Source organism: Macaca fascicularis, chromosome 1 (assembly GCF_037993035.2).
Source record: "Macaca fascicularis isolate 582-1 chromosome 1, T2T-MFA8v1.1".
NCBI lineage: Eukaryota > Metazoa > Chordata > Mammalia > Primates > Cercopithecidae > Macaca > Macaca fascicularis.
In genome coordinates, this window is record NC_088375.1 from 11,735,474 (window position 1) to 11,750,850 (window position 15,377).

General features: G+C 35.0%; 1 protein-coding gene across 10 annotated transcripts in view; it reads right to left on the bottom strand.

Annotated features, from left to right (window-relative positions):
* RYR2 (ryanodine receptor 2) overlaps nucleotides 1–15,377 on the bottom strand; it is a 787,495-nt gene that overhangs the window by 410,339 nt on the left and 361,779 nt on the right. For all 10 annotated transcript variants that reach the window (XR_012434021.1, XM_065543167.2, XM_065543147.2 and 7 more), the window contains exons 11-12: nucleotides 9,048–9,122; nucleotides 2,330–2,486 (exon numbers count right to left, since the gene is read on the bottom strand). Coding sequence is in view for 9 of the 10 variants with exons in the window: in XM_065543167.2 (XP_065399239.1) it covers nucleotides 2,330–2,486; nucleotides 9,048–9,122 (232 nt within the window). In the remaining variant the exon portion in view is untranslated. The remainder of the gene's footprint in view (nucleotides 1–2,329; nucleotides 2,487–9,047; nucleotides 9,123–15,377) is intronic.

Sequence of the window (15,377 nt, forward strand, 5' to 3'; positions counted from 1 at the left end):
TTTTTAGTAGAGACGACGCTTCACCATGTTAGTCAGATTCACCTGCCTCGGCCTCCCAAAGTGCTGGGATTACAGGCGTAAGCCACCGCGCCCAGTCTTCCTTATAGTTTTCTTAATAATATTTTCTTTCTTTTCTTTATTGTAAGAATACAGTTTATAATATATACATTAAAAATATGTGTTAATCAACTATGTTATCGGTAAGGTTTCCAGTCAACAATAGGCTATTGGTAGTTAAGTTTTTGGAGAGTCAAAATGTAAATTTCAATTGCATGGGGGAGGGGTATTGGTGATCCCTAATCCCCATGTTGCAAGGTTGTGTACATTTAGACAGTAAAAGAAAATGATTAGGAAGGAAATTCATCTAAACGTTGATATTCTGCATAATTAGGTAGTTCTTACTCTTACTTTTTTTTTGTATTTTCTAAACTTTCTAAGACAAACATGTACTGCTTTCAAAATCAGAAGAAATGAAATATGATTAAAGCACTAAAAAACTTTTAAGTAGCTGTAAATAACTACTTTTAACTTTGTTTGTTACAATTATCATTCTAAATGATAAATGTTTTCTTATATGTTAGATATTATTTATATGAAATACATTATTAAGAGTATAGTGAAATATTTTATTTTCATAATTAGGAAAATTAATGTTCTCTATTTTCTGCACTCACTGGAGCAATCCAGGCCATAGACCTCATGTAGAAATAAAGTAGTCAGTGGCCTCTGGTGACAACTGCAAATACAAGCTCTATGGGACACCTTCAAACTTCAATAAATATTTATGTTTATGCTGCCAATCCTATGCTGTGACAGGACACCATAATAAGATTAATGAAATGGAATTTATTAAGCATACAGAAAATTGGTCTTTTAGGGTAAATGTTTTACCTAAATAGGAAATAATCATTTAATAAGGCTTGTAAAATATTTAGAAGATTTTACCTAACATATAGATCTCTAGAGAGAGGCAAAGTAAAAATTTAAACCTAATCCAATATTGAAAAAGCATTGTAGTGCATGTATTATAGTTCTACTAAGCCAAATCATGACCTTGTTTTGAATATATTATACATGGTACTTAACATCTTTTCCTGATCTAATAACACTGCTATCAAAAATCCAACTTGAATTGAGCCAGCATACAAAACATGGGGAAGGGTGATTGAATCCTAAGAATTTCCTAGTAGTGAAAGAACAAAATAGTATGTTTTTTTTTAATGAGCCCTGAATAACACTGTGAAGATGCCTATACCAAGGAGTATGCACTAATCGCAGAAATACAAAGTGAAATCTTTATCTATTTAAAGGAACAAAGCTTTGCCTTTCTAAGATGAAAGCTAGTTAGTAGCTTAATATTGTTCCAATCATCCTTCCCAAGTTTCACAATCTTCATTAAATTATGAACAGAAATATGCAATTGATATGGTTTGACTCTGTGTCCCCACCCAAATCTCATCTCAATTTGTAATCCTCACATGTTGAGGGAAAGAGGTGATTGGGTCATTGAGGGGGAGTTTCCCCCATGCTGTTCTCCTGAGAGTAAGTTCTCATGAGATCTTACGGTTTTTTTAAGTATTTGATGCTTCCCCCTTCACACTCACTCTTGCTCTCTCGCCTGCTGCCATGTAAGATCTGCCTGCTTCCCCTTCTGTCATGATTGTAAGTTTCCTGAGGCCTTCCCAGCCATGCACAAGTGCAAGTCAATTAAACTCCTTTTCATTATAAATCACCCAGTCTCAGGTATTTCTTTATAGCAGTGTGAAAATGGACTAATATAGCAATTATCATAAAAATGATTCAGTAGGGATAAGGATAAAGGTCTGCATATAAGAATGGATGTATAAATGTATCTTTGAGACACAGATTCCAGTGTGCTTTATCCTCATACTGTAACCCAAAAACATCACGATATCTGTGGTTACTGTATACTGTCAACGCTTAAGAAAACAGGAAGGAGCTGGATGGATGTGTTTTAAGAACCATAAACCACGTGAAACACCTTTCCTTTGATGATGTATAATAGGTATTTTTTTACAGCTTCATACTATTCCAACATGTATGTATACAGTATGATTTATGCAATCACTACCCTTTATGTAATCATTACCCTTTAGTGTACATTTAGGTTGTTTCTATAGGCAGGTTTTAATGGTTAAGAAAATCGGTTTTACTGGAGAGGAATGGATGGAAGAGAAACTGGGAATTTAGAAATACACATATGACAAACTTACATCATTTATTTTCTCATTTCTTTTCTCATTTCTAACATCAAAGGAAACATGACAGGGTAACATGTATAGGAAACCCAAAATATTTTCTGTCTCACCTTGGAAGACCGGAAGGTAAATGCTGTTGATTTTACATCAGCTTTCTCTTTGTCCATGAGTAGAAGGTTTTTGTCTTCCATGAGACTCAAGTATTTTCCTGTTGTGACATGGCGTAGTCGGAATGGCTGGCCCCATCTTATGTGGCTTCCACTCCACCTAATGAAAACAGTTAGGACTTGATCCAATAGCACCCACAATCACAGAAGGAGCAGCTACTGAAACACATGTCAGATAGTGAACAGTCATATATATTGTCTTACTTAATGTTCTCAAAAAACTTAGGATGTTAGTGATATTAATTTCATTTCACAAATAACAAAACGGCTCTTCAGAATGATTAAGTAATATACAAAGTCATAAACCTTATAGTAAGAAGAAGTTAAATTTAACTCAAGGTGTTCTGACTTTAAACACCATACTATCCACACAGCACCCTATTCTATGCAGAGATAACTAAGAACTTGTGCTCTAAGTCAACCTCTAATACAGATTAGTCAAGCTCTAATGCAGATAATGCAGGAAGTATAACTTCAAATAATATTTCAGCATTTACTAGTTAAAAACTGTTGTATTTGCACAGACTTGAAAAATAGTAGTATTGTGGTCAATGTCTAAGTGTGATTAAATGTAAACTTAAGTATATAGTTAGACTATATTTACCTGACAAAATAAATGTTTTCTTATACTTTACATTTCAATATTGTGGAACAATTACATTATTAGAATCCGATGAACAAAAAAGATAAACCAAGAAAATGAAAATTCTAAAAAAGTCAGGAAAAAAATGTAATAAACAGAAAATATAGAATGTGTCAGTAAAAAGATAAGTGATGATCATTAAAAATTTGCTTTAAAGGATACTGAATGTTCTTAATGCACAGAAATGATAAATGTTTGAGATGATGGATATGCTAATTACTCTGATCTGATCACTATACATTACCTGTATTAAAACATCACTTTGTACCCCATAAGTATGTACAATTATCATTTGTCTATTAAAAATAAATAAAATGACTTTCAGGTAGGATAAAATAGAAAAATCAAAATACAAGCTGTTCTTGCTTTGCACATTACCTTGTTAACTGAAGGTTGTGCATTTAGGAGCTTTAACCATGCTAAGGTGCAGAGCGATGGCACAGTTCTATTGTACATGACTTTCCCTTAACACCGTACCATGCAAAGTGAGGACAGCCCATATATATCTTTGAGAAGAGACAAGCTTAAGATCAAAGCATGCAAGACAACTGAAAATATATGAGTAGAAAAGATTCAACAAGCAAATAAACATAAAAAGGAAATGGCAGATTTGACATTAGATAATTTCCAATTCAAGGTCAAAAAGCACAAAAGGTATACAGCCAGATATTTTATGAAGAAAAAGTGTATACTCTAAAAATAATGCATGTTGTAAAGCTTCATATGTCAACAACAAGCAGAAAATGAAACATAAGGATAACTTTTTAAAAGACAGTTTACAGTGGATGGTTTTGTCAAAATACAATGAGTCAAAGAAAAAGTAAATATATGGACAGTTTCAATATAATCTTATTACTTAATAAACTTGGGTTTATATAGACTCATTAAAAATGTTTGTGTTCTACAAATTGAGAACACTTGTTTCAAAGCTAGCAATCTTTTAGTAAATTATAAATCAATTTAATGTTGTTTTCCTAACCTGGATTTCTGACTTGAGATATTAGCATAGAAAACTAGCAGTAGAATGTTATAACAAGTTCATTTTCACATGAATTTGTTTATAAGGACAATTAATTTGGAAAGTCCCCCAACTAAGTTAATAACCATGTACTAATAAAACGAGATAACACAGTATTGTCTTAAAATGAAATTAAAGTTTGTTACCAATAATAGCATATTAAAGTATTTCTATTTTGGAAATAAACAAGCTTCTAAAAATCCTCCTCTTATAAAATTAAGTGTATTGTTTGCAAATACTATGAAAACCACTATTATTATTATTATTAAGACGGATTCTCACTCTGTCACCCAGGCTGGAGTACAGTGGTACGATCTTGGCTCACTGTAACCTCTGCCTCCACCTCCCGGGTTTAAGCAATTCTGTAGTCCCGGCCTCCTGAGTAGCCAGGAGGATAGGCACATGCCATCGTGCCCTATATTTTTGTATTTTCAGTAGAGATGGGGTTTCACCATGTTAGCCAGGACGGTCCTGATCTCCTGACCTCATGATCGGCCCCCCTCAGCCTCCCAAAGTGATGGATTACAGGCGTGAGCCACCCTGTGCCCAGCCACAATTATTTTTAATATTTGTTTCCATTATTTGAAAAACAATGAAATATTTGGAAAATATTAATTTTGGAAATAATGAATAACTTCCAAATAATATTTCATCTTAATCATCAGAGAACACACCTTCATTTTCAAAATAGCTCAAAATTTTGACCAGATACATAGTATTTACTAGTGCATCTGGAAGATGTTCTGGGCTTAGTTCTATTCAATAGAACTCATATGTACCAGGGCTCCTTTCAAGTCTCTAAGAGGATTCTGGTAGAAACGGAACGAATGTGGCCAGTTCTTGGCAAAACCACTGCAAAGTCTAAGCACATTAGCACATTTGCTTTCCTATCCAGCCACTCAAACTAGCCTGGTCTCACATGCCCAGACCTCCACCTCCTCCCAAATGAGAGGGCAAATCCAAAAGTATCAAGAGACAAGAAAATCATATGTAGGAAAAACTAAAATTGGCAATAGTAATGGAGTTTTATAAAGCAATTTCCTATGGTAACATCAAAAACTGTGCCCTACGTATTATTGATATTTACTCAAAATTACCTCAAAGCAAATTGGGCAATAGTGAGTACTTCTTTATGATATGTCACCCTTTAATTTTATTTATTTATAACATAAAAAATAGAACTTGAACTAGATATAATTCATAGTTTTTATTTCAATGATTATTCCTATTATAGGAACTAATATATATCTCACAATATCCCTATAATTTTGCCTTGGAGTACAATATAGAAGAGCATTTTCTATTCAATTTAACTCCCTACATCAAAACCATTTATTTAAAAGGCTATAATACTGAAAAACTTTTGACAATAATTTTATTTGTGTATGCAGTATAAAATATATAATGAATCGACCACATCAACTACAACAAATATATAGTTTAGGATCTCATTGGAGAAAAGAGAAGACCTAGTATCCCAAATATTGAATATAAACATTGCCATTAAGTAATATAATTGTATCATAAACAAAATCAGGATCTTCACTATAAATTCCTAAATATAAAGCAAAATTAGTAATTATGTGGCCATTGCATATAAGACACGTAAACTTCCTAGAATGAAAGGGATTTAATTTAAAAAACTAAAAGCCGGCCGGGCACGGTGGCTCAAGCCTGTAATCCCAGCACTTTGGGAGGCCAAGACGGGTGGATCACGAGGTCAGGAGATCGAGACCATCCTGGCTAACACGGTGAAATCCCGTCTCTACTGAAAAATACAAAAAACTAGCCGGGCGATGTGGCGGGCGCCTGTAGTCCCAGCTGCTCGGGAGGCTGAGGCAGGAGAATGGCGTGAACCCGGGAGGCGGAGCTTGCAGTGAGCTGAGATCCGGCCACTGCACTCCAGCCTGGGCGACAGAGCGAGACTCCGTCTCAAAAATAAATAAATAAATAAAACACTAAAAGCCCCTAAACTGAATGTAGCTCGATTTACGTATCTACAATAAAGCCAAAGTAGGTTAGAGAGTCAGTGTAATGTGAAAAACTTCTTAAAATAATTATATTCTATACATATGAATCCCCTACTTTCCTACTGCTAGACAGGAAGGTGAAATTTAATCAAGGGTCACAGAGAAGAGCAAAACATCTCTCTTTAAGCTGCTAAATGGCTGAAAACCTGCGTGCTCTGCCTTCTCTGTGGTGTTCCCCTCAGTGACATCTGGACTCCGAGAAGCAATTAGCATCCGACTGTGACTGACCATAAGATCATGTCCTTTCTTTACAATGATCATCCATAATCAAAGTGAAAATAAACTCCAAACTTCTATTTCAAAATACAAACATAAGCAACAGTAGAGAGACAGGATCAAGCCTACTAAATGCAGAAGTTTGCAGAATAATCTAGATTTATGTAGTCACAGCTCATCAATAATATTAATAACAATAAAAACAAAGTCCTGTCAGGTTTTCAAAAGCTCTTGTGCTATTTTTTAACCAAAAATAAGATAGATTTAGGATCTCTCTCTACAAAAAAGATAAATATTTCTTTAAGCTCTCAATCATGAAGTATAGGTATGTCTCTAAATTTTGAAAACACACCTTCAATCTGTTTTATAAGAGCAACACAACCTCTCTAAACTGCACTTAGAGTGACAATTTAATTACATATATAATTAGTAATTATTTATACAATTAATTAGTATAAACGCTTCTTTGATCTTTCATTTTTATAATATCCAGAGTAAAAAATATGAGTAATACTTAAAATCTCTTTCCTTAAATTATCTGAATAATTACAAAACATATAAAAGCTATGAGTTTTCCTTTGTTTGCCTTAGAAGTCTGTCTCTTCTTTTCCATCTCATTATGATATGCATTTCTAATAAAAATTGTCTTTTAAGTTGAGTATTTACCAAAAGTTTTAATATTTAGGTAGATTTGATCAATTGTGTCTCTATATCAAAGAAATTTAATATTATCAATTAGTTATTAATGACAATATAGAATAACTTTTTAAAGTTATAGACTTACTAACATAAGAAATATAAGAAATTAATTTATATGAATATTTTTGTTGCACAGGAGTAGGATGTAGTAAAAAGGAAAAACTGAATAATATATATTTTTATTGTTAAAGAAGAACATTTTCAATAAACAAAGGTATTAAACCACAGCATTACTTACAGTCAATTGGATACTTTGAAAAGGGTAATGTAACCATTTTATTTTAAAGTATCACTATTTAAAATACACTGGAAGTTATATTCTTTTTTTTTTTTTTTTTTTTTTTTTTTTTTTTTTGAGATGGAGTCTTGCTTAGACACCCAGGCTGGAGTGCAGTGGTGCAATCTCGGCTCACTGCAAGCTCTGCCTCCCAGGTTCATGCCATTCTCCTGCCTCAGCCTCCCGAGTAGCTGGGACTACAGGCGCCCGCCACCATGCCCGGCTAATATTTTATAGCTTTAGTAGAGACGGGGTTTCACCGTGTTAGCCAGGATGGTCTCGATCTCCTGACCTAGTGATCCACCGGCCTTGGCCTCCCAAAGTGCTGGGATTACAGGTGTGAAGTCACCGCGCCCAGCCCACTGGAAGTTATATTCTAAGGATCTAAACTGATACAGGATTTCTATGTCAACCTCACAATGTTCAAGAATGTACAAAGTTTTTCAAAATTATTGTATGGGTTACATAAGCAAAAAACAACTGAAGGCCACTAAACTATTCTCATCACCATTAGACAGGCAATAATCTCAAAATAAAATGTCTATAAAGATAGTTAGAACAGGCCAGGAGTGGTGGCTCACACCTGTAATCCCAGCACTTTGGGAGGCTGAGGCGGGCGGATCATGAGGTCAGGAGATTGAGACCATCCTGGCTAACATGGTGAAACCCCGTCTCTACTAAAAATACAAAAAATTAGCCGGGCATGGTGGCGGGCACCTGTAATCCCAGCTACTCGGGAGGCTGAGGCAGGGGAATGGTGTGAACTTGGGAGGCGGAGCTTGCAGTGAGCCAAGATTGCACCACTGCATTCCAGCCTGGGCGACAGAGCAAGACTCCATCTCAAAAAAAAAAAAAAAAAAAAGACAGTTATACTAGAGTAAGATAGCCCTCATTCCCAGCCATAGAGTCTCTTATCCTAAATCAATAATGTATTTAAAACCCAATACAAATCAATTATCATCCTAAATCAATAAAGTCTTTAAAACCCAATATACTAGGAAACAAATACATTGAAAATTTACTGCTTTTAGGCAAAGGACTAAAGCTTCCAATTATTAAAAAAAAAAATGACATTTTAATTTTACTTAAAATAGTTCAAAATGACACCTTCATCATCATACTGTACTCATTTACAGAAACTGAAAGGAAATATTCAGACAAGTTATCACAAAAATATACTCTACACATTTATATGTTTCATAAATATTAATATATAAAAACTCTCATTACTATAATGAATACACAGTGACTTTTATTGCAATGCAGATTTGTACTTAGCTATCAAGTGATTTTTAAGTAAATATAGTGACTTCCAGTAATGACTCTGTCCTACTGCTCATGTTCAAGTTTCCTGTTTTAAATGCACTTTTAGAAGGTTAAATCCACAGTCTGTCAGATCTGAGATGTGCGACAGGCTTGCAAAGAACTTGTCTTGTCTCCCAATCTTACATCACTCTGTCCTAGTAGCCATTTCTGCCAAGAGATGCATGGTCTGGGATGAGATGATGTTAAAAAATCGAATGAGGCTAAAGACAAAAGCAGACTGTACAAAATTACTGCTTATTTCTCAGGTTTGACAGCTGGTGAACTGAGGCTAAAGAAAAGATAAAGGTAGGTGAACGGAAATAGACAAAAGAGAAAATCTCCACCACTTTCTCGGTGTTTCCTTTGTTCGCTTGCTTGCTGTAGTTTTCAGCATGACCGGCTGACATAGAAGCACAACACTGAGCTATTTGGTGCACTTGGTGCATTAGGCTGTGTTTGGAAGTTCTACTTACGCAACTCTTAGTGTCTCTAGTCTCCAAAGGGAACGTGCATGAACAGACACAGCGCCACCTTCGTAATGAACAGTTCTGTTTCAACAAACAAACAAAAGCCCAAATGTGAGTTAAACACGTTTCATTCTTTGGATTCTAATTTTTTGAAGCTAATTAGAAGAGAAAAGCAAATGGCCTGTGAATAAACTGTTAAAAGTTATACTTTTTTGGCAGGAGACAGTATAGCTGGAAATAAAAATAACCAAAATAACAGTAACAGTGATCAACCTAAGTTTTCCCTGAATAAACAATTATTTAAACATATTCTCTCTTGCCATTTTCTCCCTCTAATCTCATTCATTCTCTTTCTCTCTCTCTCTCTCTCTGTTTCTCCCCATCCCTCCCGCCCAGTGAATAGATTTCACCTTACTTATCCAACTTAGGTCCATGAAAGTACTCTGTGAAAAGTTTAGATATAGTTTAATGTATCATTATTTGGACATAGGTATATAAATATTTGCACTTCCAAATTCTGTTTTAGATTATTTAAAGCATTTTAAAGAAATGTAAGAACACTAATTCTTAATATTTTAACAATATTGCAATCTGCAATTTATATCAAAATATCAACATCCAAAAAGTCTCAAAAATGGAACTTCTTTGGATGCATTATCACATGCACCCAAATTCTAAAACCCTCATAATAATAATGTGTTAATATGCCATACATAATGCTAAGTAATTGCTATAATTATCCAAATTAATGACTGCACCAACGCCTTGAGATTGTTTTGGAAACCAAAGCTGATGCACATTCCCTCTTTCTTCCCTGAGTGTTAACTATCTTCCTCTCTATAGGGTCCGTCTTATGTAAACACATGAAAGTCTATCCTGCCTCACACACGGCAGTAATACCATGTCTACTCCTGTCAGTTTCCAGTGGGCTCCAATCTTGCTTCCAGACCCATTTCTCCACTGAAACAGATTTTGCTAAACTCATCAATGACCTTCATGTTACCAAATCCATTACTTTATTTTTAACACTATGGAAACTCCTATTGTCTTGAAAGATTTTCTAACACATTCTCACCTGCCTTTCCTCCTACCTGTTTAGATATTCCTTCTCATTCTGTCTTTATTGTGGAACATTTCAAACATACACAAAGATAAAGATAATATTAAAATAAATCCCCATACACCTAGCACATGACATCAACAACGATGGGACATCAACATAGGGACAACCGCGTTTTACCTATAACCTCTACTTACCCCTCCACATGCATCTCTAAAAATAATTATTTGATATGGGGAAATATCTAGTCTGTGTTTGAACGTCCCAAATTGCCTCACAGATGTTTTTAATTTTCCCTTGTTGATTTTTCAAATCAAGTTACAAAAAAGACACACTTATCAGTTAGGGGTCTTCAGTTTCTTTTATTCTAGAATAGTCCCCATTCCTCTCTTGTCTTCCCTTCTTGCCATTTATTAGATGATAATCAGTCTGCACCATATGTCCTGGAGGACTTTCTACATTCTAGATTTGACCAACAGCCTTCCTATGGTGTTTTTTGTTTTTTTTTTTAAACACATCCCTCTAAATTGGTAGTGAGATCTAGAAATCTAGAAGCTTGTCCAAGTTTGAATTTTGGCAAGAACATTTCACAAATTGGTGTTTGTACTTCCCATTATAACAAAACAGGGGTACATAATTGTCTATTTCTTTAGATAACATTGGATCAGTTGGTTCAGGATCACCCTAATCCATCCATTAGGACCTAAGAGTTTTAGGTAGTAGGTTGGTGCAAAAGTTATTGCAGTTTTTGCCATCAATAACCAGTGTCCATAACAGTGATTTTCAACTTTTGCTGCATAAAGTACTCACATGGATAGTTTTTAGAAATCCTTATGTACACCTTCCCCAATGACATTAATCAGATCTGGAGTCAGGACTTTAAAAACTCTCTCGCTGGTTGTAATGGGAAGCCAAGCCTCGGAAAGCACGGTCTAAGTAAGTTACTCCGCAGCAGCACTATTGATGCTTGGGGCTGCGTGATTCCCTGTTGGGCTGTCCTGTGCATTGCAGGATCTTTACAGCCCTGCCCTCTACCAACTAAATGCCACCAGTAGCCTCCCACCAGCTGTGACAACCAAAAGAGGTCTCCAACATTGCCAGATGTCCCTTTGGGGCCAAAACCACCCTCAGTGTAGAGCCACTGACTTAGGTAAGTGGCTCTCAGTCTTCAGTGAGGTAGAATCCTCTCCCTTTGAGGGCTTCTTAAGACCCAGATTGCTTATCTCACTTAACATACATCCTCTAGGCGCAACCATGTTGCTATGAATGACAGAATGTCATTTAAAAATTACAAGTAGATTGGAGATATAAGTTCTAGCATTTGATAGCACTATAGCATGACTGTGGTTAACAATTTATAACATATTTTCAAATAGCTAGAAGAGAAGATTTTGAATGTTCCCAACAAAAAGAAATTATAAATGTTTGAGTTGATATATATGCCAATGGCTAATTTGATCATTCTATACTGTATTATGTATTGAAATGTCATATTGTACCCCATAAATATGTACAATTATGTGTCAATTAAAATAATTTTTTAAAAAGAGGTTGCTGGCCCCATCCCCAGAGTTTCTGAGTGGCCACATCTTAGGGTGAGGCCCAATAATCTGCATTTCCAACAAATTCCCAGGTGATATTGATGGTCCATATTTTGAAAACCACTTGACTAGATCCATTATTTCATTTTGGCAATGGTACTTAACCTTGGTTGTATGTTAGAATCACCTGGAAAGCTTTAAAAAGTCCAATGCACACTCAGACTAATTAAATAACACTGAATGACAAAATACAGACATTGTGCACGTCTGTGTGTGTATATACACATATATAAATAGATGCACTCACACACAGACACAGCTTTTTAAATACATTTGACCTTTAATAAGGGTCTTTTACTTGACCACAAAGAAAATGTTATCAGATTTTTAAAAGACTTTTACTCATCATATTTTCTGATCATAAACAAAAAAATTAGAAACAAATACTGAAAAGACAAGAAATTGACAACTTGGAAAATGAAGAAACTTCTAAATAATTCATGGGTCAAAGAGGGAATCAAAATTATACTCTATCTAGAATATAATGAACAGAAAAGTACTTCTTAACAAATCTGTGATTCACAGGTAAACTTTGAACACTTTTAATCTGCAATTCTTTAATTATTAAACAAAAAACATAAATAAAGAATTGCCTGAAGACATGAAATAGAGAACAAAATAAACCAACAGGAAATAGAGGAAGAAACTCAATGATGTACTGTTAAATAAGATGCAGGAGTGCTATCATGAATAGTGCCGCAATGAACATACGTGTGCATGTGTCTTTATAGCAGCATGATTTATAATCCTTTGGGTATATACCCAGTAATGGGATGGCTGGGTCATATGGTACTTCTAGTTCCAGATCCTTGAGGAATCGCCATACTGTTTTCCATAATGGTTGAACTAGAGTGGCACTATTTACAATAGCAAAGACTTGGAATCAACCCAAATGTCCATCAGTGACAGACTGGATTAAGAAAATGTGGCACATATCCACCATGGGATACTATGCAGCCATAAAAAAGGATGGGTTTGTGTCCTTTGTAGGGACATGGATGCAGCTGGAAACCATCATTCTCAGCAAACTATCACAAGAACAGAAAACCAAACACCGCATGTTCTCACTCATAAGTGGGAACTGAACAATGAGATCACTTGGACTCGGGAAGGGGAACATCACATACTGGGGCCTATTATGGGGGGCGGGGGAGGGATTGCATTGGGAGTTATACCTGATGTAAATGACAAGTTGATGGGTGCTGACGAGTTGATGGGTGCAGCACACCAACATGGCACAAGTATACATATGTAACAAACCTGCACATTATGCACATGTACCCTAGAACTTAAAGTATAATAATAATAATAATAATAAAGAAAAAGAAAAAAAAGATGCAGAAGTGTATACTATGTACGTTTTCTGTGCAAGTTATCACTAAAAATCTATCATATATGTATATATGCAAACATATATCTGTATGAGCACGCAGAAAGTTGTCAAATGATGAACATCAAACTATTAGTATTAATTACATTAGAGGAACAATTACATAAGGTATAGAGAAATTAAGCTCAAAAAATTTTAAAAAGGTCTCTAAGATACAAATAGCATGAATAATATATCTTTGTAAAATTATATGGATTTCTACAATAAAGTGAAGAATTATCATGCAAATATTTTACTTTGATAACTTTACCTTTTGAATTTAACAATGATCTTTTATAAAAATCTAATGGTATTTTTATTAAAATTTTAAAAGCCAGCAAGTGCAGAATGTCAATGGTTGTCTAATCAAGTCTTCATGGGCTGTTTCAGACTGAAAATTGGCACTACAATGTCAAGATCTTAAATACATAGGCTTTTCAGTCCCATCATAAAGGACATTAAGGACATTCAAACTCATTGAGAAATCAGCCCACCTAGAGGAATACACCTGCTCTATGAAGGGATTGTCCCTTTTCCCTGCAATGCATTTCAAGTACCAAGTCAGAGTCTAGAAGGGCAATTGTCCTGAAGACAACAAGTTTACCAAATGGTATTACCAGCTTTGAACTCATACAAATAAATGATTATACTCAGAGCAAATGCCCTTTCAGCTGGAAGTCTGAAAAGGGAGAAAGATTCTCTAAGAAATTACACAGACTGAGAGCAACAGCACCTTTTGAGCTAATCATCACAAGGGATTTTAATGCAAATGGCAGGAAGGATGCCAGAATTTAGGAAGGTCGATGGATATGAAAATACAAAAGAGCTCATGCAGCTCTTTGTTAACTGGAGACTATTTTTACAATGTACTAAAACAGTGTTACAGCTACTGGGAAAATAAGTATGTGCTAAAAGAACTGGACATTGTTATTATTTTGAACAGAATTTTGTTTAAAAATTTTAATCTCATAAACCAGATAAAGTCAAAGTCACTGTAATTTCACTGAATAGGAATGTTAAAAATATGCACGTATAATAACCAGCAGTATGAGCTTGTTCAACAGCATTTTGAAAGATTTCAGACTTCAGGCTGTAAGTTATGCCTACATAACACATTATCCCATAATATAATACATTTCATTAAGGAACTCATATTTCAGGCTGATCGCATAAAACTGCCTGAAGAGGCCCTTTAAGGTTATTCTAAGTACAAATTCTTCCCATGATACCATCAATTCCGCTGTTCATAACTATTATAATATTGTCCACTGATATAAAATTAGTTATTTTCATATTTTGGGCTATAAAACACAATTTGAGTCTTATCTCAGTTGTCGAACCACTTGTTTCTTGGTAAAAAGCAGGCACTTTGACAGCTAGGATAGTTCATCTTCAGAATCTGAGGCCCAGAAAGGACTAGCATTAGCATATTAATAAAAGCGCAAATCCTTACGAGTTCTTCATAGCTTGACAGTTGGGCATATATTTACAATAAAATTTTATAGGGCACACAATTCTAATTAGTGAACTTTAGTACAGAATCATAAAATGCATTATTAATGAAAGATTGCACACTGTAAGAGGCACCTCCAACCTGCAAGGAAACCGCTTCCTTTCATTGTGAGTGCTGCCACAGGGCTCTGTGAACCAATGACATCACAGTTACTTTCTCGCTTGTTCTGCAGGGCAACTAACAGTTGATGACTCACTTTCACATTTGATTGTTACTAACTTTCTGAAGATGTCACTTCTTCGTGTGAACTTGTGCAAGCTGTTGACCTCCTCTCTGCCTCATTTTCTTCATATGTAAAATGGGAATAATTTTCACTGGATTACTGTGAAGGATGAATGAGTGATATAACACACATAGACCACTTAGAAGAGTCTTTGCACAACAAATGTCAGCTCTGAGGGTGCAGATAGTGATGGTGATGATCACGACCATGATTATGGTCATAATTTATATTCAATCCTTCCATATAGGGAGTTAAGACTCAAAAATATTTTGTCTGAATTGAATGGACTGTTGCTAAATCGATCATATTATATACTTGTTGATATTCAAAGTCCCTAAATTATAAAATTGCTCGGGACAACTAGGAAATGAAGCCTACCTATTAATAGCTTCATCATAAATCAGTCACTTCAGTGCTAACCTCCCCCTGCAATTCAATGGCAGGATCTCAGCATTCCTTTTTTAAAAAAAATAATATAATAAACACATTATTTTATACTGTTTCTATGGGTCAGGAATACAGTGTATCTTAACTAGGTGCTCATTGCTTGGTGTCTGCCTTGGAGTCTCT